General features: G+C 45.9%; 2 protein-coding genes across 2 annotated transcripts in view; one reads left to right on the top strand and one right to left on the bottom strand.

Annotated features, from left to right (window-relative positions):
• Positions 1 to 24,975, top strand: part of LOC121164355 (deleted in malignant brain tumors 1 protein-like) — a 142,194-nt gene that overhangs the window by 31,851 nt on the left and 85,368 nt on the right. The window lies entirely within an intron of this gene.
• Positions 655 to 2,962, bottom strand: CUNH10orf120 (chromosome unknown C10orf120 homolog). Its single transcript, XM_040992351.1, has 3 exons — positions 2,703 to 2,962; positions 1,835 to 1,910; positions 655 to 1,344 (listed from the first exon to the last, which is right to left on the bottom strand). The coding sequence occupies exons 1-3, from the start codon at positions 2,903 to 2,905 to the stop codon at positions 655 to 657; spliced, it is 969 nt and encodes a 322-aa protein (XP_040848285.1). The 5' UTR covers positions 2,906 to 2,962.

The raw sequence follows: 24,975 nt of genomic DNA, 5'->3' as shown, positions 1-24,975 counted from the left end.
GGACTACAGGATGGTCCCACCCAGCTCCAGGATGGCTCAGCCTAGACCTCCTGGAAGTGCGACCTCCCATCAGGAGATGAAGTGCACCAGCTCATGTTTGCTGGCCTCACACCTTGCTTTGTCCATCAGAATGCAGCAAAGGTGACAGTGTTCTAGTGCTGAGCCCTGGACTCAAGGGGTGTCAGAAGATTCCACTCTCGGGTCTCACAAGGTCCTGTAATAAACCTGGGGCTCAGGGAGCTCCCGGGAGACTCAGCTGATGGCTGCCAAATCCTAGAGACAGAGAGCCTTGGATGGACCTGCAGAATCCAGTCAAGGGCAGGAGAACCACCCAGCTGAGCCCAGAACTATAAGCTAGATTAACAATAGCTGTTGAAAAAACTATTATACTTTGGGGTGATTTACTTCACAAAAATAGGTAAGTGGGGCAGGTCCCAGCAGTGGGCCTGGGATGGCGAGAGTGGGAACGAGAACCCCAGAAGGTATGTGCTACCTTGAGGATTCCCTGGAGACGGGGCAGGGAAGCCAAGATACCCAGAGAAGACGCAGTGGGAAGGCGTCTGAGGCACAGCTGGAAGGAATAATAATGATAACCGTGACACGTGGTTCCCTGGGAACAAATAAAACTTTAATTACAAGGAGCAGCCTTGCCAGTTACTCATTCCAAAAGCTCTCTTCTTCCAGGGAACAGGTCTTAGTCATATTACAGGGGTTGATTCCCCGTGATATAAAATCCTGATTCATGAGCATCAGGTCTCCAGGAAATTCCGCTAAGGGGAAAAGGTTTCGGTTTGTTTGGCCTGCGATGGATCTTTCTGATTTTTTTCTGGGGAAGAAGGATTTGCAATCCTTTGGTTGACACACAAAACATTTCTTGGGTTCTTCTGACTTGAAAACCACGTTCATTTTTATTTCTTGCTTTTTGGTGCTTTTGTGCTCGGCCTGCTCTTCTTCTGGCTTAACCTTGTCATTGGCTTTGTCTGGGACCGCTGGGCTGAGGACCACGCCAGCGAGTAAGGAGGAACCTCTAAGCCTTTCTGCGTAGGTTAAAAACTGCTTGTTTCTCAGGGCGCGGGCTAGCTGCATCCTCTCGATGTGCTTGTAGATGGTGAGCTTCTCGCGCTGTGGCATTTTAAACTCCTCGGGGGGCACGCTCACCTTTGCTGTCCACATTTTTTCGGAGGGTCCACATGCGGGACAAGGAATGGCGCGCTGCCTGTTGCACTCCATCGTCTGTCTGTAGCTCGGAGACTGGAGCTTCAGCTCCTTGAGCATTTTCCGTTCTTCCTCTTGCTTACGAGCCAAAAACTTTCTTGTTGCCACGGTGTGGGTGCCACCTAGACGCTGGCAACAGGAAGGGACTGTTAGAATCTCAGTGACGTGGGAGTAGGTCGTGCCCACAGAAAGCAGAAAGCAGTGGTAACAGTCGGTACCCCTCCCCCCCAACTGCTGAGCTTGTCTGAGACTCTGGGTAGGAGGACAGCAAGTACGTCTTTGGGGTCATCCAAGCTTGGGTTCAAATCCTGACCCTTGCCTTGCCCTCTATGCATTCTAAAGGTGTTGATGGATCTTTCAGAGTCATTGTGAGATGTTGACAAGACAACATACAGGCAAAATAGGAACTCACTAACTTGACAGCTGTTATCAGTTGTTTTCATTTAGCTATAACCGCTATCAGGACCTATAAGAAACAAAGTGGCTATGGAAGCCACTTGACGACTATGCCAACTTGAGTCCACTACGGGGGTGTGAGTGGTTGCTGAAGCTGTGCCTCCACTAGACGAATTCGCTGGCTTCCACAGGGTCCCTGCGAACGTACCCTTCAGATGCTTACCAGGATCTCTTTCTCCATAGAGGAAAATTTACCGAGTGAAATGCGAGGGTCTGATTGGTGGAGTTGGTTCCATAACCTGCAAGACAGAGAGGCAATTATCAGAACTCCGGGAAGGTGTTTGCTAGTTTGCTTTGCAGAGCAGGAAAGCTCACACGGGGGATTCTGTATGAGCCAGGCGCCGGCCACCAAGCAGCCACTGCCAGTGATCTCCTTAACCAGGTCTTTTTTTTCCCCCTTTATTTTTTAAAATTATATTTGTATTTAACAATTTATAGTATTCAAGTGAGATTTTACAGAACTTTGTGCACTCTAGGATAATCAAAACAGATTCATAATTCTAACAAGCCATATATTAACACTTGAGGAGTAGAACAGTCTTAGGCAGGTGCACAGAGAAATCTCCCATAACTTCGCTAGTGAGGAATAACTGACCTCTGCGTCCTGCCTGGTGAGGTCTAGGAAAAGCCAGGTCTGGAGCCTGACCAGTCAGGTCCAGGCTGAGCAATTACAGGCCGGCTGACTTCTTCCTGTCTGATCAAATCTTTCTATATTAGTCTCTCTCTGTCTAGCTGAGCTACTTTTGGAGCTCCTGAGCGACCCTGATGGTCAGTGTAAGAGAGGATGGGGAGCCAAAGTCGGAACTAAGTAAAGACCAGGGAAAGCTCTTCTCCTGAGTCCAGAAGGAAATTTACTCTTCTTCTATCTATGAGGACCACCTGGGGCTCCTGGCTGTTGTTCCAATGTCGTTAGGGTTCTGGGCTACTTCAATTCCATGTGGGAGATCTGATAGGAACTGGCTGACCGCAGAGTTCTCGGCCTATGAGGGCACTCCAGTTCTCCCTGGTCTTGAAGCACAGGTCACACTCACCTCAGATGCAAAGTAGGATGCAGGTCATTTGGGCAATACAGGGAGTCTTCATCCTGATGGGGACCGGAGCTGGCGGTGCGCGTTTTGACTGGCCTTCCAGCCTTCTGGGGGACAGTCCCTTCTACACTCTTCCTTTCTGGCAGCCCTACATCTCCAGGCCTCGGTTTCTCAGGCTGACCGCCATCCTCCCACTCTCTGATCATTCTGACAGGAGGTGTTGATGCCCAGAGTATGTTTGCAAGAGTTTCACAGAAACCCAAGGCTCCGTCACAAACGTGGCTTGCATCATAACTGGCCTGCTTGGGAGCTATTGTGAAGTCTGAGTTTAAGGCATCACATGATGCCCGGGGTGAAAATGAGGTGCACTACCTCATCCTAGCTTCCTGGCTCATTGTCAGAGAACAGCCAGAAAGTGTGGCTGGGAGGTCACTAAATCAGCTGCAGCCGCACAAGCCCACCAGGACTACTCCAGGGTTTGCTTGTTTGTTCTTGGTTTTCTTTGTTAATGATTTATTTGTTTGTTGAAAGGCAAACTCATAGAGAGACAGAGGATCTTCTACCTACTAATTTACTCCCAAATGGCCACAAAAACTGGAGTGGGGATGGTCCAAAACCAAGGGATTTTTCCTAGTGGGAAACTCGAATGTCTAGAAGCAATGATGTGGTCGGAGTTGTGGGCACTCACACAGCAGGATAGGAACACAGCGGTCATAAAAAATCAGGGAAGGAAAATCTTTGTTTAAATGGAAATAGTTTCAGAAGACAGCGTGAGATGCAAAAAGCAAGACTCATAAAATCTGTAACTCGTAGACTACTTTTTTGTGTTGAGAAAGGCGTAAGAATTTGTACTTGAATAAAGTGAATCTAAACTATGCACAGGGAACTGCAAACTACAGCATGTGGTAGTGTAAGTCTGGAGTTCATGTTCAGAACCAGAAATACAGAATAGAGTTCAGCTTAAAACAAGCTTTAGTGCGAGTGCTCCCCGGCAGGGTTCACTGGTCCGGAAGAGACAGCGGGCCAGGGAAATCCTGCCCAGGGGATGTGAGGGCTTGCTTGCTTGCTTGCTTAGTTGCTTGCTTGCTTGCTTTCTCTCTCTTTCTCTTTCTTTCTTTTTCTTTTTTTCTTTCTCTTTTTTTCGTTCTTTTTTGAAAGTCAAGTATACAGAAAGGAGGAGACACAGAGAGGAAGATGTTCCATCCACTGATTCATTTCCCAAGTGCCTGCAATGGCCAGAGCTGAGCCGATCCAAAGCCAGGAGCCCGGAGCTCTTTCTGGTCTCCCACGTGGATACAGGGTCCCAAGACTTTGGGCCGTCCTCGATTGCTTTCCCAGGCCACAAGCAGGGAGCTGGATGGGAAGTGGGACTGCTGGGATTGGCGCCCCTATGGGATCCCGGCACGTGCAAGGTGAGGACTTCAGCCATTAGGCTATGGCATGGGGGCTGAAGGGTTAAGTTTTTAATGATGAACTTAAGCATATTTAGAATCTTGAGCTACCAAGCTTTACCTTTTACACATAGTTTTGCCCGTTTTGGAATGATAGATTGGGAGATTTGAACAACACGTGTTCATTAATGTCTACCTCCCCTGCGCCTTCACAGGCTTCAAAGAAAAATTCTTTCTTTTTTTTTTTAACTTTTCTTTCACTTTGCCCCATTGATTTTCCCAGCTGCTGAGCTTGCTCGTGCTGTGACTAAACTTATCTGTCCTTGCTTGTTTGCCCTTAAGCTGGTCCTGATTTAAGGAGCATCCTTAGGATTAAGAACGTGCTTGGCTACTGAGTGTGTGTTCAGGGAAGGGACTTCCAGGTGAGGGTGCTCTGAGCAGCTTCGTTTTATCAAATGAATTTTATTTTATTTTATTTTATTAAATCATTTTATTTCCCACCCCTGAGCGTGTTCGTATTTATATGTTGTTTATATTCACAATATTCTCCTATATCACTCTTCAAAAACTGATTTTTTCTCTTTTTTGATTTTCCACTATCATTGAATTAGTTTCCAGTCTCTTCTACTTCCCAATTAGTTTTATAATGGTTAACAAAAGTGCGTGTGTCTTTGTAATCCATAAATATGTACAACTAAAAATGAGTTGAAGGCCTTGCGCGATAGCCTAGTGACTGAAGTTCTCACCTTGCATGTGCCAGGATCCCATATGGGCATTGCTTGTTTTCCAGCAGCCCCGCTTTCCTTCCAGCTCCCTGCTTGGGGCCTGTGGAAGCAGTCAAGGACAGCCCAAGGTCTTGGGACTCTGCACCCATGTAAGGGACCCAGAAGAGGCTTCTGGCTCCTGGCTTTGGATTGGCTAAGTTCTGATTGTTGCAGCCGCTTGGAGAGTGAATCAGTGGATGGAGGATATTCCTCTTTGTCTCTTCTCCTCTCTTTTTATTTGACTTTCAAAAAAAAAAGTCTTTAGAAAAATGAGTTGAACAGAATCTGAAGCCAAGATACACATAAACTTCCTGTGTGTGTGTGTGTGCGTATGTGTATGAGGTGGCTTCATTTGACTGTCTGATTGTATACACCACTGTAGAGTGGTGTGTGTCTGCTTTACCCACAAGTTGGGGACTGCTCTGTTCCTTTCCACTTGTCCCTACAGGCCCCTCACCGCTGCCCCTGCAGGTTGCTGGCTTTCTCTGGTGAATCTTACAGCCCATTAAAGGGGGACCCTTGGAAGACCCTCACTTTATCTTTCCTTCTCCCAGGCTGAGTCTCTGTGTAGACAACCCTGAGTTGGGGGATAGCACCTTCCTGGCATTGCATAACATCCAGACCTTATAGGAGGAACTGTGTACTTTCAAACCCAAGTCATCCCTGCAAAACCGCTGGCTCTGGCGTCTCCGGGTCAGCGTCTCCAGGTCATCATCCATAGGTCAGCATCTGTTTACAGGCATTAGCATGCATGGCAGTGTCTTGGAGATCTTTTGCGAAAGCAGGGTCTGAGTTTGTCGTTCTGGTTGAAGTTGGGACTCTATGTGTGGGGCTTCTTGACAAGAGATTCTTAACCACAACCAGCAACAACCCCCAAGGAATGGAGCCTCAGGCTCTGGCTGGAACTACTAGGCTCACAGTCTGTGTTCTAGCCAAGTCAGTGGCACACGTGGTCCAAAAAGAGACAGGGGAGCACTCGGCGCAGTGAGGAGTGGCTGCGAGGAATCCGATCCTCACAGCCTCCCTGTGGCTGGCCATGGGGACATCCAGGGTTCCATGTTGCTGCCCGTCAGCCTGCCACAGTCATGCTGGCTTTCCAGGCGTGGCCTCCTCCCTCAGGTCCATCTACCGGTCCATGGGAGCTGAGCTTCCTCAGGGCCTTCCTTCCATCAGAAGGCAGAGGAGACACGGCTGGGGTGAGGCAGCTTCGCTTGGGTGCCTGAGAGTGTGGTCAGTGTGGTCAGTGTGGCCATTGGGCAGGTCCACCCGGGAAATAGAGACAGCCATTCCCATGTAGGTTCCTGCAACAAGTTGCTGGCCTGCTCAGAAGTCAGACGTGCCATCTCTGATTCTGTTTTCTGACTCTCTGAAGGGAGATGCTTTAATCAGTAAATTATGGACCTGGAGGGAAGAGGCAATGAAACGACAAGGTCAGGCCCATTCGGTGATATCCCTGTCTGCAGAAGTGCCATTCTTCCCACTTCAATTTCTGCCTGGCTCTCTCTGTGACAGGGTGCATCCTGCTGAAGAACTATACCCAACAGACACTAGGGGGAATGGGGCAGATCTTCACCAGCCCTTCCCCAACTCACTAAATGGCAACCACCACCCCACACCACATTCCCCTTCTAGAAGGAGACCCAGAGAACACCCAGCTGCATGAGGCTGGTGCTGCCTGCTTCAGTCTATGGCTGGGATAAACCGGGGCTAGCCACCAGAGGGCTTCCCAGAACAACCAGGCTGGGGATCTTGTTACCCTCCCACTGGCTAAGCAAAGGTGACTTAGCAGCTCTGAGACTTCATCAGATTATAAAGGAAGGGTGTTAACTGTGGCTTCCCTTATCTCTAAATAACAACGTCCTGAATTAGCCTGGAAGGAAGATGGCGCCAGGCAAAGCCAACCATGATTCTACTGCTCCCACCACAAACCAGACGAAGCAGAAAATGAGGATGGGGGCAGCCTTCCTGTACTTGAACAGCCCTTCCTAAATGTCAGTCCTTGTGAAACCTGGATGTAAATCAAACAGCAGGGAAGATGCTTTCCCAGGACCGTGCCAAGTCAAGATTGTAGCTTGTGGTAGTGGTCTGCCTGCCAGGAGGGAAATGGTGGGAAGGTTCTAGAAAAGGATGGGGTTAGCAGGAGCCAGACTCCACTCTTGCCTTACAGCGCCTGGGCCCCATTGACCACGCCATTCAGCTCTGTCCCGTTTGCTGGAACTCCATGTGGGAGCCCAGGACAAGCCTACATTCATGCGTGCACGCATATGCTCACTTGAGTAGTTCCATGAGCTTACCGCTTTGCAAGATGTGGGAGCTGCAGAGCTGAGACAGGCGAACCCATGAAGTGGGCGAGGCAGGCGTAGAGGGTCAGTTTGCGCCACCAGGCATGTTGCACGTTGCAGAAAAGGGTCCTCTGGCAGCTTCCAGCAGTCAGGGGTTCAGAGAAGCCTCTCTGTCAGGGAGCACTGGGGAGTTCAAGAACAGGACATCCATGTCTACCGGCCTGACCAGCCTCCACACACTTCCTTGGGAAAAGACAGGTGGACAGAGGGTGAAGACATTTTCCGTGGGTGGGCAGTGATGATCTCTGCAGGCACAAATGAGGCCCCTGAAAGGCTTCTGCCTGCTTCTCTTCACTGTCTCCACTTCAGAGTTCAGTGGGGATGTGTCAACGCCACCATGCAATAGATGTCATTTTGAAGGTGAGAAGATGGCTCTGGTTTGTGGTGATGGCGTTTCTGCTTGGGGAGTGCAGACTCCCTGCTGCATCAGTGGACGGAGGAAACTTGCTTGTGGCTTAGCCGAGGGCTGGAGTCCAGGAGACCCAGATCTGCCCCGCTCAGCACAAGCCTCGTGAAGATTTCTTTCTCACAAGCCCCGACCCTGTGATGGTTTTTTAAACGCATTAATAGGATGAATACCACTAGATACATTCTTCAATGCAATAAAAGCAAAGTGGCATCCGGAGAGAAGCGACAGAAGAGGACTTTAGAAAAGATATATATTTATCAGACGTACCATTTAGGACATCTAGCTTTTGCTACTCAGTGAAAAGAGATAAACCGTAGAGATAATTCAGGAGATCGTGTCCAGCTTCACCCCCCGTTTAGTTCCTGTTTAGGTCCCAGCCCGTTATGAGTTAGCTTTGTATGTGGTATGGGTAAAAAGAACATTTTTAAAATTTTGTTTTACATTTTGATGTCTAGTTTCAATGTTGGTTTAACAGATTGCCCTTTTCCCAGGGAACTGCCCTTTTCAAGAATCAAATGGCCAAACACGCCGGGACCTCCTGGGGACTCCGACCTGCGCATAATGTTGGTCTGGATGTCCAGCTCATGTCTGTATCACAACATCGCAGTACGAATCCTCTAACTTTGTTCTGTTTTATTGCAGCTGCTTCGGAAATCCCAGGCCCTTTATTCTTCTGTGTAAAACTTAAAATTACTGATTTTTGTCAAAATCCTGTAGAAACGTGTGAATGAGATTGCATTGAATTTATAGATCACTTTTGGGAAAAAATCAATATCTTAATAAGTAAACATATTTCAAAATGTTTGGGGAAGTAGTATTAAAATGTAAGTTTATTTTTGTGCAAAAAATTTGAAGCTCCGGTAAAGTTTTTTGATAATATGTATTGTGAATATCCTGTGTATGCATGAATTTCAAAATGGTTGGAACCAAAATAAATTTATCCATCAATTCCAATTTATCCAAAATTTCAATTTTCAAATATATATATAAGGATTTATTTGTTTTTATTGGAAAGTCAGATATACAGAGAGGAGAAGAGAGACAGAGAGGAAGATCTTTCATCTGATGATTCACTTCCCATGTGGCCACAATGGCTGGACCTGCACTGATCCGAAACCAGAAGCCAGGAGTTTCTTTCAGGTTTGCCACATGGGTACAGGGTCCCAAGGTTTCGGTTCTTCCTTGACTGCTTTCCCAGGCCACAAGCAGGGAGCTGGATGGGAAGTGGAGCTACTGGGATTAAAACTGGTGACAATATGGGATCCTGGCATATTCAAGGTGGCGACTTTGGCCGCTAGGCCACTGCACCGGGCCCCAATTTTCAATAATATTTTGAAGTTCCTTTGTATTGAGTTTTCCAATCCATGAACATGGCACATCCATCTATTTACTTCAATTATCTCTAATTTCTATATTATATAAAACTATAATGTTGCATAGTTTTCAATGTACAGTTTTTACCTACATGCCATTTAACAATTTCTGTGTACTTTGTGGCTCATTTTGGCATTGCAAATGTTAATTTTATTTCATTTTCAATTATTTGTTTTCAACAGATACACATCTACACAATTTGCTCTTATTTTTATAATTTTTCTAGAATCATAATTTTGTGGGCTTATTTTGGATATGTTTCATACAGTCCTAACACCTAAAAATAAAGATAGTTTTAATTTTCCCTTTCTAATTGAAATGCTTTTGCTTTTTCTTAGCTTATAGCACTGTTTAGGACTTTCAGTAAAACACCAAGTAGAAATGGTAACAGTAGACAAATTTGTTATATCCTCAATCTTTTTTGTAATTAATTAATTTATTTTATTGGAAAGGAAGATATACAGACAGAAGGAGAGGCATAGAGGAAGATCTTCTGTCTCCCGGTTCACTCCCCAGGTGGCCTCAGCAGCCAGAGCTGAACCGATCCAAAGCTGGGAGCCAGGAGCTTCTCCCGGGTCTCCCATGTGGGTGCAGGGTCCCAAGGTGCTCCGGCCAGCGGAGCCGGTAAGGTGGGACAGGAGACCAGCGATGGTGGAAGTCTCTCACACCGTTTCTCACATCTCTCCCCTCTCACCTGACGTACTTTTCCCCCCAAGACCTTTGGCCAAACAATGACATACAGCTGAGCCTAGTTCTGCTCAGTCCACACAGCTGAGTCCAACTCTTCTCAGTCTGGAAAATGAGTCCAGGTGCTTTGCAGGGCTTGAAAGTTCAGCCTGTGCTTCTGCTGTAACCGCAAGCCCAGTTAGTGCTACTGCTCAGTTTAACAGGCACCGTTAACTCCTTAGCCCTCAACACCAAGGCTTTGGGCCGACCTCAGCTGCTTTCCCAGGCCACAAGCAATGAGCTGGATGGGAAGTGGAGTAGCTGGGACAGGAGCCAGTGACCATCTGGGATGCTGGCGCTTGCAAGGTAAGGATTTACCCACTGAGCCATCACATGGAGTTCTTTATCCTCAGTTTTGGGAGAAAAACTTTAATTAAAATGAAGCTTTCTTCATGATAAATGGGCGTTAGATTTCAACAAATGTTGAAACTCATACTTACTGAGATGGTAAAGTTTTTCTTCCTAGAATAGTAAAATAATTAATCAAACTGATTGAATTTCCACTGTTGAAGCAAGCCTGAATTTCTGGAATAAGTTGCAGAATAAGTCATGATGCAGCGTCGTTTTTAACATACGTGTTTCAAGGTGTTTCCTGCACACCACTCAACTCCAGAGCCTTTGCTGTCATTCTCAGCTGTTTATTGCCTTTTTCCATCGTTAGAGTTTAAGTTCCAAGAAGGCAGGAGACTTCTTTTCTTGGGCAGGGCTGTGTTACCAAAAACATTCAGTCAATACTGATAGACTCCTGTTGACTAAAAACGAGAAACCGCTTTCCATCTTGTCGTGGTGAGAAGTTGGAAGTCCTCGTGTCTGCGTCCAGTAACTTCGGTGGGATTTCGGGTGTGGCTGTGGTTGTTTCGGTAGTGGTGCCTTTTCCTCCTTTCGCGGTCTAAGTTACGTTGAGAATGGGCTACAGTTCTTCCGAGCTCTGGGTTCCTAAGGAGTATCCCAAGCGTGGGGCTGAGTGTTTGCTCCTTGGACGGCGGAGTCCTTCACGGAGTGCTTGTGTTCAGCTTCTGTTCGGCTCCCGGCTCTACATCCGACTGCAGGTGCTCGGTACTGCACATCCCGGAGGGCAGCAGGGCTGGCTCGAGTGATTAAGTACCTGTCACCCATACGGAAAGGCACTGAGTTCCCGGCTCCTGGTTCCGACCTCATCCAGCCTCAGGGGAGGAGTGAATCCATGGATGCGAGCGCTCTCTCACACTCTGCTTTTCAAATAGTGGGGGGAAAAATTTAAGAAAGTGATTTATCTGTGAGTGATTATCTCCATACATTTGTCAAACATACTAATGACCCGTCTTTTCAACTGTGTTGTCCTCCCGAGAAATCTTCCAATATGTGGCTTCTTGATGCGATTCACTGTGCATAAATAGGATGTGCCTGAGAAAAAGCATTAAAAGATAACTATACTTACAATACAAACTGTCACTTCAAGATAAATGAAGCAGAGCTGGCAGCATGTTAGAACAGGTTAAGCCTCAGCTGTGGTACCGGCATCCCATATGCGTGCTGGTTTGAGTCTAAGCTGCTCCACCCAGTTCAGTTCCCTGCTGGTGCACCTGGGATAGCAGCAAAAGAAGGCCCAAGTCCTTGGATCCCTGCACCCACTAGGGGACCCAGAGGAAGTTCCAGGTCCCTGGCCTCTGACCTGCCCAGCTCCAGCTGTTGAGACCATTTGGGATGTGAATCAGTAGATAGAAGATTTCTTACTCTGTCTCTTCCTCTCTCTTTGTAAATGTCTTTCAAATAATAAATGTTTTAAAAGATAGCTTAAATCTGTAGAACAAACTGATGATTAAGCATGAGAAAGAATAAAAAGAGCATCCTTAGATATAAATGCCAGCAGAGCATCACCAGGCCGTTCCTTCCCTTCAAGAAATTGGTATTTATGGCTTGTTTTTCTTGCAATTTTCCTGCAGATTATACGCTTGCCGGCACTGTGACCATGTGGAAATTAGGAGAAAATATTCGATGATTTCGAAAAGTAAGAAAACAGAAAAAAAAAAGTTCTTTATGGCAATAAATGTCCATAAATGATGTTATGTAAGCTTTCACAATTCATACAAATGTTTTTTCTTCTTTCTGAACTTCATCAAATTTGTTCCCAAATATTGAAAAAAATCATTTATGGTTTTAAGGGCATTGATTTCAGGTGTATTAAAGCAATACTTTTAAATATGCATGGGAAAAATAAACATGACTTCACCTGATTGTAAATTTTTAACTAGACTGAAAATATTTAACATACAAGTTTCTGCTCAGTTTTTGCAAGCAGCAGCTGCTGCTGCAGTTAAATCATGGCACACTTTTAGGAGCTACTTCACCATTGATTAAGAAGGCTATTCAGGTGGGAATTTCTAGTTAAGCGGCCAGTTGGAGCCCTTTCATTCCACTTCAGTGTGTTCTGGCTCACGTTCTGGATTCTCTTCCAGTTCCGGCCTCCTGGGAGGCAGCAGCGCAGACCTATGTGGCTGAGTCCCTGCCTCCAGCAAGGGAGAGCTGAACCTGGCTCCCAGCTCCCAGCTTCAATCCCAGCCCAGCGCTAGCCACCATGGGCATCTGGGGAGCGAGCCAGCAGATGGAAGTTCTGTGTTTCTTTGCTTCTCACCTTTATCTAAATAGACAAATAAAGCTGTTCGTTCTGTGATTTGGTTGATCTGCTCCTATTCTACAGATTCTATTTTGCAACTTCAAGTAGTCTGTTAATACATGGATTTTAAAAACAAAATGTAAAATATCAATATTATACACATTTAATTGAAAAGGGAAGAAGGAAGTCAGCTAGCAGGAGAGCCAATGTGCATCGCCACAGACAATGGAATACAGATTTCCCCTTTTTCCGTGTCTTGATGTGTTATCTTCAGAACAAAGAATCCTTCCATTTCTTAAGAGCCAAACAGACGTCTTTCTGATGTCTAAGTAAAATATTCTAGAAAGTGAGAAGGTGACACAACTTGTTTTATAGCCCTAAGACGCCACTAATGTAAAAAGGTGGATGGGATTGGAGGGGGGGCACTTCACTTTAAGCACAAATAAGAAAAGCAAATAATTTCAGACGTAAGTGGACACTGTGCCCATCAGTGGTTAAAACCTCCTGAGACGACCAGGACTCTTAGCAGGTCGACTCGGAGCCCCAGGATGTGAGACCATTGGTCACAGCAAGAGTCCGTGGCGTGGCGGGCAGGGAGAGGCCTTTCCTGCCTCCCTTCCTCTCCTCCCTCTTTCCCTTTTTCTTTCTTTTCTTTTTTCTTGTTATTTTAACAACTTATGTATATGCAACTCTGAGTTACAGAAAGAGAGAATGAGAGACACACAGAGAGATTTTTTTAAAATGTATTTATTTATCTTGTTGGAAAGGCAGCTTTACAGAGATGGGGAGATCCATCTTTCACTGGTTCACTTCCCAAATGGCTGCAATGGTCAGAGCTGAGCTGATTGATTGCAGCTGGGAGCCAGGAACTTCTGGGTCTCCCACACAGGTGAAGGGTCCCAAGGCTTTGGAGCAGCCAGGACACAAATTGGTGCCCATACAGGATGTTGGCACTGCAAGGCAAGGATTTAACCATTCAGCCATCACAGGAGGCCCCAGGCTTGTTCATTTTGGGAAACCTGAGCTCCCCAAGGAGGGGAATTATCCTGGATGTGTCTCAGCTGTGTTGTTCCTGACCTCAGGCACTCAGAGAAGCACAAAGAGAGAAGGCAGCTGAGAGCCGTCCTACAATTATACTGGAGAAGAAGAGATTGCTGAAATATTTCAGCCCCAACCCACGTGCACCACACAGAGCGAGAAGGGATTTGAATGATTCTAGAACAGAGAAATGATAGATGTTTGGTCTAACATAAATGGCGATTATTCTGATTTGATTGCTATCTGTTATATGTATTATACTCTACCCCATACATACAAGGATACCTCAGAAAGTAAAGGGGCCTGTGTCGTGGCTTAGCTTGTTAAGCTGCTGCCTACAGAGTCAGCATCCCATATGGGTACCAGTTCATGTCTTGGCTGCTCCACTGCGGATGAAGCTTACTGCTAAGGTGCACCATGGGAGCGCAGTGGAAGAATGGCCCAAGTACTTGGGTCGCCGCACCCATGTGGGAGACCCAGAAGAAGCTCCTGGCTTTGGCTTGTGGCTGTTTGGGGACTGAACCAGCTGATGGAAGGTCTCTCTCTGTCCTTCCCTCTTTATAACTTTGCCTATCAAATCAACCAGTCAGTCACTTAAAAAAAATTATCATGGGGCCCGGCGCGGTGGCGCAAGTGGTTAAAGGTCCTCGCCTTGCACGCCTGGGATCCCATATGGGCGCCGGTTCTAATCCCGGCAGCCCCGCTTCCCTTCCAGCTCCCTGCCTGTGGCCCGGGAAAGCAGTCGAGGACGGCCCAAAGCCTTGGGAACCTGCACCCGTGTGGGAGAACCGGAAGAGGCTCCTGGCTTCGGATTGGCATAGTATCGGCCCGTTGCGCTCACTTGGGGAGTGAATCATCGGACGGAAGATCTTCCTCTCTGTCTCTCCTCTCTGTCTATCCGCCTTTCCAATAAAAAAATAATAAAAATAAATCTTTTAAAAAATGATCATGGAAATAAAATTAAAACATTAGTTTATTTTGGTGCAAAACATCTAATTCATGCAGTTTTTCATGATACATTTTCTATGACTTTGTTGGAGATCACTTACATGTTTGATTTTTTTTTTTGTGCCCAAATAAGCTTATTTTTTAATTTCATGTTTCACCAACTTTTTGTACCACCTTCATCTGTACACATATAATGTGCCATTTATCAACAAATGAAGCAGACTCGAGCGGCATAAAGCGTTATGGTGCGGGAGCAGTTGCATTTATTGGAGTGGGGCTTCATGGAAAGCCTGTGTAGCAGCTGCCACTCCCCGGGTGACCAGGGGAAGGACCAGGTGGCTCCTCATCACAGCAGAGCATGTGCTGGAGCCAAGGGCTGCTCCCCTCCATGGGACCCCCACACCGGGGCGGGGCTGCCCTGGCAACCCTCTCATGCTCCCTTAGCTAGAGCGGCAGCAGAGTTTTGCTCACAAAGAGCCAGTGTGCGGAGATGAAGTTTCAGCGCTTTGCCCAAGGTCATTCTACTTGTAAAAACAGAAAAAAGAAAACAAGCAAAACACACCTAGTTCAACATAATCTGAGGTGGGTTCCCCAGGAAGTAGCATGGTGGCCAAATAATGCATGCCGTCCTGATAAGGAGATTGAAAGTGGATGTGGCGTACAGGAAATCCACACAGGAAAATATTGAGATGCAGGCGTTTGCAGTCCTCAGGTCTGGCCTGAAATAAAGCAGTCCCTAATATCACTGGACACTGACCATAAGCAGGCAGCAGTTTATCAGCTGCACATGCCGCCTTCTAGTTGAACGTGCACATATTTAAAGCAATGCTAACAAGAGTTCTTAAAAATCACCCGCTTCCAAGATAAACCAGATTAAGAGCTTTAAGTAATGTGACCTGAGAGGCAGACTGATAGGAGCTGCCTCAGAGCCTCAAAGGACACAGCCCAACGCTGACCAGACTCAAAGCTGTGTTTCTAGTTTTTCGTGGGACAGGGTGATTCCAGGGCCTGCTGGGAACACATCGCAACTGTCTTGCAATGGTTCGATTGCAGTAGTCTCTTCTGGGAGCACAGAAGCCCTGACTGGCAGCTGTCAATCCTGGCTCATTTTCCTTCTTCAGGAAACTTCCACAGATGTCACCAGCATCTTGGAGTGAGGCTTCCAATACATTCCACAACATGAGTGACCTCCCATGACCCTCCCTTCCCGCCTGGAATTGGGTTGTGTTTTCTGATTAGAAGGAATCCTTGCTTGCTTTCCCAGGATTTGCGAATTTCTGTTGAGGCTGAACTGAGGACCTGTTGCTGGGACACGTGGGATGGCTCCTAGCCCCTCTAGGGCTCCCCGGAAGCTCTCTTTCAAGAGAGTTTAACCTAACAGAGCATGAAATATCAGTGTGAGCTCAAGACCATCTTATCTCAAACCCTGGCAGGCAAAGCACTCTTAAAGACGCCAAAGCTTTCCTGGGTAGGAGGGAGGGATTTACACTCTATCTTGTTTGTGATCTGATTCCAAAGACAGAGCCTTCTTGTAATCTTCTGACTGTGCACCTTGACACTGCCCTGGAGGAGACCTGGGGTCAGTGTGAGACTCTCAACAAGGACCTCTGAGGTCCCCATCTGCACCTCTGATGGCCTCCCACCCTTTGAATCATGCAAGGCTGAGGTTCTTTTTTCATGAGCCCCAGTGGTGGGGGGTCTGGCGGGGCTCAGGTCACCTGACCCGGGTCTAGAGGTCTACGTTCTAGGTGGGTGTCAGGTTCATAAGCCCCAGGGGTGGGGGATCCAGCTATGCTTGGGGCGCCTGGCCCAGGTACTTGGACTCACCTGTAAGAACATGTCCTATAAGCAATCTGACTCATATTGATTGTTGGTTCACTGGTTACTTCACAATATCTTATTGCATTAGATACAGGCTGTTTTGGGTTGAAATAATATTACTGTTTTTTGGATTAACATCATTTCATAACAGCCCCATCAACAACAACAACAACATCAGCAACAACTTATGGCACCCTGAAAAAATAACATGCCACTGAGTAACCAAAGAATTGTAAAACCTAATATACTTGTAAGGCCCTATGCTACTTGGAAACGGGGAGGGAGAGCAGAGAAATCTTACATCACCCTAGAAGGTGTGAGGAAGACGGGAAGTATAACCTACCAGGATCATAACTGGTAACTTGTAGACAACAGACCCGAATCAACATTAGACAATAGCAAAACTACAAAGGCATATGGGGGGAATCAGGAATGATCCTGACAACCTCTTAACAGGAGGTCATGTGCACAGAGCCGGGGGACCCCAGAGTGGAGCAGGTGGACAGGAGGAGGCTTGTATCCCAACCCTGAAGACTCACAGATCCTCACCAAGGACTATCAGTGTGAGAACCACGAACTACATCCCAACTGCCAAGGAGACCATGGGGAAATGGAGTGCCTTCAGAGGCCAAGAACTCTGAGATCACCCATCCCCATTTGGATCTCCCACATGGGATGGAAGAAGCCCAAATCCTGCTTTGCAGGATCCAAGGTCATCGGAACGACAACCAGGAACACTGAGCACAGAAACAGAAGATCAGTAAACTTCCTTCGGAACTAGGGAGAGGAGCTTTCTCTGGTCCTTGCCTGGTTCCGACTTTTGGGTCCCCACCCTCACTGGCAATGACCATCAGGATCGCTCCAGAAACCCCTCAAAACAAACAAACAAATAAATAAACAACAATGAAAAACTAGAATAGATAAACAGAGAACAACAAGGAAAGCTTAGAAACAGACAGGAAATGGTCAGCGGGGATGCACTTATAACTCACTGGGTGGGACATAAAGATTAGTTACTCCTCAGTAGGGTATTGAAGATTTCTCTGCACACCCCTCCTAAAACTGTTCACCTAAACTGTTGACATATGTCTTGTTACAGTTATAGAGTTAGACTATCCGAAAAATAGCCAGGTTCTGCAAAATCATGCTTCAACGCTATAAACTGCTAAATACTAAAATTAAAATAGACATGAGACAGCTGAATAGTAATCTATAGCTATTTTAAGGTATATAGAACCCAGTTGTATATAAACTAATAATTGAAATGTCAATGTAGAAGTCATAGGATGTGGTTCAGAAGTTGCATTCTGTTTTTTTTCCTCTTTTAACATATTGGTTACTCAATACCATGTCAACTAATTCCATAACGTTATAAATGGTTACTGATGTAATGTCAGGGCTTTTAATTGATCAGGATGATACTCTGCCGGCTCTACCTTCAGACCAGAGATGGTCTCCCCAAGAAACCGTTGAACTTATTTGGACAATAAGATGCTGGACTTTATACTTGGTAGATGCTTGCAATGAAAGAATCTCAACTGAATTTGAACTGTGGTAATGCAACAAGGTGGAGGAATCCACCATGGAGGGGTGGTTGGGGGATGGTAGAATCCCAGTGCCTATAAAACTGTGTCACATAATGTAATGTAATTAATAAAAAATAAATGAAAAAAATAAATGAAAAAAAAGAGCATATCCTATAATGAAAAATGTGGAACAGTGGACACAAGCCCTGTTGTAAAAGGATAATATGGCAGCATATTTGGTGCTGCAGCAGGAGAACAGAACAAACTGGACAACTATTCCAAACAAACAACGACAGCAAAAAACCTTGGTGAATAGAGCCAAAGGACACTGGGAGGGTATCATCCTTGGATTGTGAAATCGGCAGCATTTCAGAACTATCTAAACCACGTGGACAGAACCCTGGGGATATGTACACATTGAGACTCTGGGTTGATATGAGGTGGTGATTCCTCATCCCTGGGTACTGGGGCGTGTGGAAAGTCATGAGTGGTTTCTCTCTTTGTCTCACCCCTTCCCTCAGAAACAACAAGAAATAGCAAATTTGAAAGCAATGAGTACATCCAATTTTTCCTAAACCTCAATCCTTCCCACCCTGATCAACCATGAAATCATCATTAAAAAATAAAGTTAAAATATTTATTTTACTTTATTTACAATTATTTTTATTTGAAAGGCAGATTTATAAATAGAAAGAGAGAGCGGGAATCTTCCATCCACCTGTTATTCCCAGTTGGCTATAACAGCCAGTGTTGAATCTATCCAAAGCCAGGAGTCAGGAGCTTCTTCCAGGTCTCCCATATAAGGACAGGGTGCCAAGGCTTTGGGCCATCCTCTACTGTCTAAGTTCTTGGGACCTGGCAACCATGGAAGAAGCTCCTGGCTCTCGGCTTCAGATCAGCTCAGCTTTGGTCATGGTGGTTCCTTGGAGAGCGAACCAGCAGATGGAAGATTTCTCTCCTTCTGTCTTGCTCTCTTTCTATAACTCTGCCTTTCTAACAAAAATAAAGCAAATATGTGTAAAAGAGAGTGGGAGACACATGCTGACACTGAAGACTGGAGGAGTTGTGTGCTCTGTGGTCCCTATGACATGGCAGAGAACACACGTCCCTGAGGGGAGGGACGCTTACTGAGTTGGTGACAACAGGAATGGAGAGTTGGTTCATGGTGATGAGGGAACAGAGTGTGGCTTGGAGTTCTGGAGTTCTCTGTTTTTCCTTTGGTAGTGTTTGCTTTGAGACCGAGGGTTTTCTGCCTGCAAATATGCATGTGGACTTTGTTGATGTGGGCAAAGATTTCAGTGTTGCTGAGCATTTAGTCAATGCTGCATGTTCCAATTGAATCATGTTCCCTAGATTTATCGGCTGGGACCCTTACCCTTAGAATTTCAGAAGGTGACCTTGTATCTGAGGACAGTTTTTGCAGAAGTTAAAAATTAAAGTGAGGTCATGAGGGCTCATCCTAATCCAATATGACTTGTCCTTTAAAGAGGGGGAATTTTGAAACACACATGGATACTAGAAAGATGAAAGTAGAGATTGGAGTGGTGCTGCCAATGCCTTGGAACTCCAAATACAGCTAGGAAAGTGCCATACCCTGGGGAGAGGCCTGGCTAGATCCTTTCCTGTCATTCTCATAAGGAACTGACTGCGGTTACAACTTCATTTCAGATTTCCCAGCCTGGGAACTGTGAGACAATAGAGTGCTATTCTTTAAGCACTCATTTTGTGACCCTTGCTTTTAGTACTCTTGGAGCAACTAAAATCTTTCGAGTACAGCATTCCAAAGTGCATTCAATATTGTATAAAGAAATTATTGGCCTCGAATAAAATAGATGCTTGTTGCCAAACTCCATTCAATGAGAAATACAAAGTCTTCATTGTAACAGAGATTCTATAGTCCAAGGAAAGCAGATGTTAGAGAAGAAATAAGAAAGAGGCCAAAGCCTTGATAGGGGAAAGTGCTAAGAAAAACGGTGTACAAAGCAACATTTTTTAACCTTGATCGCACGTTGGATTTAGGAAGGAAACAAACCCAGATGCCCAGGAAACATCCTGTAGTGATTCTCTTAGAAGCTCAGAGCATACAGCCCAAGCATTAGTAATTTTTCATCTGTAAATTTGTAACATAATTTATAATTTGTCAGTGTCCTCAGGTGAGTCTGTTATGCATCCAAGATGAAAAAGCTAGAGCCTGGAGTTCTTGCTTTTGGTAAACTGTTTGTTACAAATGTCGACTTGCTCCTAAATGTAGCCTAATGCACGTGGAAGCTTCTTCCCGAAGCCAAGTTTTCAAATGTGGGCGAGCTTGTGATTTCACAATGGGATTTCTTTGTGAACCAAATGTTATTTGACAAATGAGATGTCGGGTGCGTGCGAGGAAGTCAGTCCCAGGAGATTCTGTCTCCATCTTCTCCCATAGGGCAGATAGGACAGGACAAGGGGGAGCGTGCCACCCTGAAAAGGAACAAGAAGCCATTCAACTGAAAGGGACCTGGGGATGTTTGCCCAATGATCCGGCTGGCTTCGCGCGTTCTTCAGTTACCCTTGGCGAAGGCGGCGGCCCTCTGTCTGCTGCCCTCTGTCTGCTGCCGACTGCACGCAGGTCACTTTCTCCCCAACCGTGTGACCCCAAGGCCAGGATCTACACCGTAGCAGAAGCTCACAGAGACGACTGTGGTCACTCGGGGCACCAGTGATGACGAAGCGGAGAGTCCCCCAGAAGAGGGGAGGGCTAAGTCAATCCGCACCCAGCAGCGGAGAAGCCCTAGTGACGCAGTCCGTGTACCTCCTTGAGGAATCTATTCGTATCAGACAACAGCACAACTTTCCATGGCTTGAACCCTTACGTTTTTCATCTTTCTTATTTTAAAAAGTGTTTTTGTTAAGAGTTAAAAACAAAGTAAGCCAATTTATCCCACTTCGGATGTACATTGGGTCCAGTGAATGGGATTTGGCCAATTCTCTGCTCACTTTCATGAATTGCATTAAAATAAAAAAGAATCTTATAAGTGTAGTTACTGTGATCTCAAATGCAGGCTGGAGTTGTGAGATTTACTGGAGTTATCATGTTACTTTATACATTTAGAAGATGTTTCTCATGGAGACTGGTTAAGACAGTTTTTGTGCCATGTGGCCTTTGGTACGTGCTTATCGCTTTGCCTCAGGAACTAGCTTCTTCTTGTTTATGTCACAGAAGTGTAGTTATGTCCACGTCATCTTTCTGTAACTAGAGGATTAAATTTTGATCTGCTGTTGGAAACACTGACAGATACAAAGCCATCCCTTTGCATAGTTTTCATTCTACTTTGTAAGAAAGCAGGCTGTATTTTACACAAGAGGGTATAGCAAGCGGCTGAGGTTGCAACAATGACCACCTCATTTAGTCAACTCTCCTTGCCATGGATTTTATATCTCTTATGCTGGAGGCTAGCTCCAGCTGAGGCCAGAGCTCGGGAAGGGTGCATGGAGTTGGCGATGAAAGACATGGACGTTGACACTTGGTGCCCTCTCACAGCAGCTCAAGAAGCTGTGCTTTTATATTTGCTCAGACACATCATAAGCTTCTGAACAAACTAGTTGTTCTATTTTTTACTTCCAGACTAAAGGGTCCTGTACAGACATTTGGTCATTCTGTCTGTACTTCAGGGCTAAGCAGGTGCCCCTAAAGATAATTCTGCAAAATACCATGTTCATATTCTTCAAAGCAAGCCATTGTTCGTTCTTCAGTGGTAGCTATGGAGCGACAGCCAGGACTCCAAGGCCAAGACAGACACATGTGATTACCTGCTAATCAGTAGTACATTCCTACCACATTTCTATTTCTATGATTTACACATCATTTAATGGGAAAAATAAGTTACAAGGAAAAACATAAAAAACCAAGACAAAAGTTTCAAATGTTAAATCCCCTTACAACTATAGGCTCTACAACCCCATAAACAATAATTAAAAGCATCTTTAATTCCTCTAGCCAAAAATTATAAAAGTGGTTAAAATAGTTACATTTTCTATGCTCCAAAGAAATTGCAAAGACAGGCTAGCCTTTGAGATCACAGTAACTACACTTATTGCCATAGCAGTTTCAGCTCTTACTCCTATCACTTTCATTAACGTTTAGGATATTTATCAAGCCCTTTCATGGAAGGTGTGCTACATGTCTGGGCCAGATTCTGAGGCAATGGTTAGGCACCCAATAAGGTGTCCAGAAATGGCATGGGCTTAATTGTGTGTAAAGTGTCAGAGACCCACTCACCAAGACATTATCACTGACATTAACTCCTAAGCTCACTTCAGTTGCAAAAACCATCTCACGGGGCAAACAACAATGCCTCAATAGATCACAAAATTTTTAGTGGGGTGTTTGAGTGTCCATGTCAAAGGGGGTGAGACTGCCTCAAGGTGGTCAGAGAGACATCTGCCGGGCCTTGCCAAACAGCTGGAAACCTCTCTGGGCCTTGTCAAACAAGAGAGCCGTTCTCTTCACACCTTTTGTGTCATCCACACCCACTGCACGGACCCCAGTACCCATAGATTTAAATATTTTTTAAAAATTCAGGAAAATTGTACCTGTACCAATAGGACATTTTCCTCTTGTCCTTAATCCCTGAATTCCTAGTATAGCAACTAGGAACATCGACATTGTATCGGGTATTGTAACATTGCATCTGGTGTTTATCATAAGCAACCTGGAGATGATTTAAAGTATCCAGAGGGTGTGCTTGGCTTCTGTTGATAGTTTGTACTGTTTATATAAGGAGATGGAGCAGCTGCAGATTTGGTGTCCATGGGGATCCTGGGACCGATCCCTGTGGAAACTGAGGGTGATGATCGCAGAAATCACTAAGCTGCAGATACAGACCAGAAGTTAGAGCAAACCCTGCAGACAAAGGCCACTCCCTTGGTCTCCATCCTTAAGAAATGGCGTCTCATGTCTCGTGAGAAAGAAGAGTGTGCAGAGAGAGCACGCGAGGATGATCTCACCTGAGTTCTTGTTCTGCAGCGTCACTCTCTCTAGCCAACCCAGGCATGAAGGTCAATGTCGCCCTGTTCAATTCTCACGTCTAAAAGTGGAGCATTCGCTTTCTCTTCCAGCCTCTCACTTCTGAAGTAAAACAAAAACAAAGTGTGTAAGCATTTAAAAAGCTGGAAATCAAGTGGGCACACAGGTTCTTGTTAGCTGTCCCAGGTCTCAGCCTCACCAGATAACCAGAGACCTTGAACGCAGGAGGTTGACCCATCCCTGAAGGATCATATATGAAACTACCACTGTCCACCTGGATCTAGCTTCTAGAATGATCAATTAAAGATTTATTTTATTTACTTGAAAGTCTAAGTTTCAGAGAGAGAGATATTTTTCATCTACTGGCCACTCTCAAAATCGCTGCAATAGAGCTGAGCCAGGCGGAAGCCAGGAGCTGGCGTCTTTCCCTGGAGCTGCCCCGAGGGTTTAGGAGACCGAGCACTTGCACCATCGCTACAGTCTTCCTAGGAGCGTAAGCAGGGGCTGGGGTGGAAGTGGAGCAGGTAGGGCTTGAACTGACACCTACAAGGGATTCCAGAGCTGCAGTCCATCATAACACAGACCCAATCAGTGAAACTTTGCAAGTTGGGCCCAAACCTGGTGAATAGGGAGGGGTTTGGTCTGAAATGGAAACTAAGGAAATCAGGAGGAAGTCACAAACACTTGCTCTGGAGAGAAAGTTTCTTTTTCTTTCAATGTTACCATGATGCAACCCGACTGCTTTTCGTTCCAGTGTAAGGCTGTGCTGTTCCTCTGCAGGACAAACACACGGGAAGTTATCAGTTGCCCGCTGGTTTTTATCATTTTTCTGAAGCAGCTTTACCTCCCATAATCTGTGTCTTGCCCAACCCAGGCCTCATCAAGGCTTACGGTAACTTCCTCAAGACATGATCCCAGCAATGAGGAGAGCTGAGGGGAAATGAGATGGACCCAAGATGTGGGTAGGATTCCTTTCCCGTTACCATGAATTGAGAGCAGTGTGTGAGCACCACCCTGGTGACAGCTCCTGCCTTCTCAGCACGCCCCTTGGGAAACTGCTGAGCCAGAAGACAGGGCCCCTCCCCAGCACCTGCAATTGCTTCTAGGTTTCATTAACTGGTGAGAAGCCAGACCTGTGCAACATGCGACAAATAGCAGCCATCATGTGAACACATGGGTGACACTGGCCGATCCCCCACGAGTCTCAGGGGAAGGCTGTCCATCTTCCACAGCAGTGCAGCTGGGACAGCCTTCTCATCAGCACACAAAAGTGCTCAGTGTGGCTTAGTGTCGCCCCAGCAAGCATCGTATCCTGATCCCATTCATGCTCAATTCTAAGATGCTTAGTTGGACTTTCAAAGAATCAGATTATTTTAAGGAAAATTCAGCTCTTCAGCACTTGGTGCAAAAGAGATAACTTTGGTGTTGTCATATATATGTCATCTTAGTTAATTTTGTAGCAGCTTCTTGGGGCCAGGACAGGCTGAGACTGTAGCGCCACTTAGGAGCAAGAACTGTCATCTATGTTGCAGGCTCCCAAGTGGGCCTTATGAGACACACTCTTGATTTGTGTCAGTCTTGTGAGCCACACATCACTGTTTCCCCATGGGAGGACAAAGACGGCGAGCTAGAGGGCCTGTAATGCTACTGACTTACTGTTCAAAAGATAAAATTGGGGATATTTGTGGCTTGTGGGTTTTGTTTTTTAAGATTTATTTTATTTTGATTGGAAAGCCAGGTATACAGAGAAGAGACAGACAGGAAGATCTTCCATCCATTTAATCACTTCTCAAGCGGCAGCAATGGCCAAAGCTGAGCTGATCTGAAGCCAGGAACCTGGAGCCTGGAGCCTCTTCTGAATCTCCCACATAAGTACAAGGTCCCAAGGTTTTGGCCCATCCTCTACTGCTTTCCCAGGCAGCAAGCAGGGAGATACATGGGAAACGGGGCCGCTGGAATTAGAACCATCACTGATATAGGATCCTGGCACATGCAAAGCAAGGACTTTAGCCACTAGGTTACAGTGCCAGACCCCAAATTGGGGATATTTGGAGGACACTCATCTAGTTAGAAGTCCTATTTTTCATTTGAGGGAACTAACAGCCAGTGAAGTTTAGTTTTTGCCCTGAACCACAAAGGAAGGAATAAGACCCAAAGCCTCCAAGGTCAAGTCCAGCTCCCACCCCCTTCTGCTCACGACTCCCCTTTGCCATCATGACCAAGAGCGAACCTGGCTGACCACTGGCTTTCCTCCAACAAAGAAAGCCAGAACTGCTTCCTGGTGGACATGGTGGTCAACAGAGGGAGCTGCCCAGTGGCAGGTGGTCTTCCATAACTTCTACAAC

Source organism: Ochotona curzoniae, unplaced genomic scaffold, assembly GCF_017591425.1.
Source record: "Ochotona curzoniae isolate NIBS_2020 unplaced genomic scaffold, NIBS_Ocur_1.0 contig_66, whole genome shotgun sequence".
NCBI classification, from domain to species: domain Eukaryota; kingdom Metazoa; phylum Chordata; class Mammalia; order Lagomorpha; family Ochotonidae; genus Ochotona; species Ochotona curzoniae.
The sequence above is the reverse complement of the archived record's forward strand: the minus strand, read 5'-3'. Positions and strand labels throughout refer to the sequence as shown.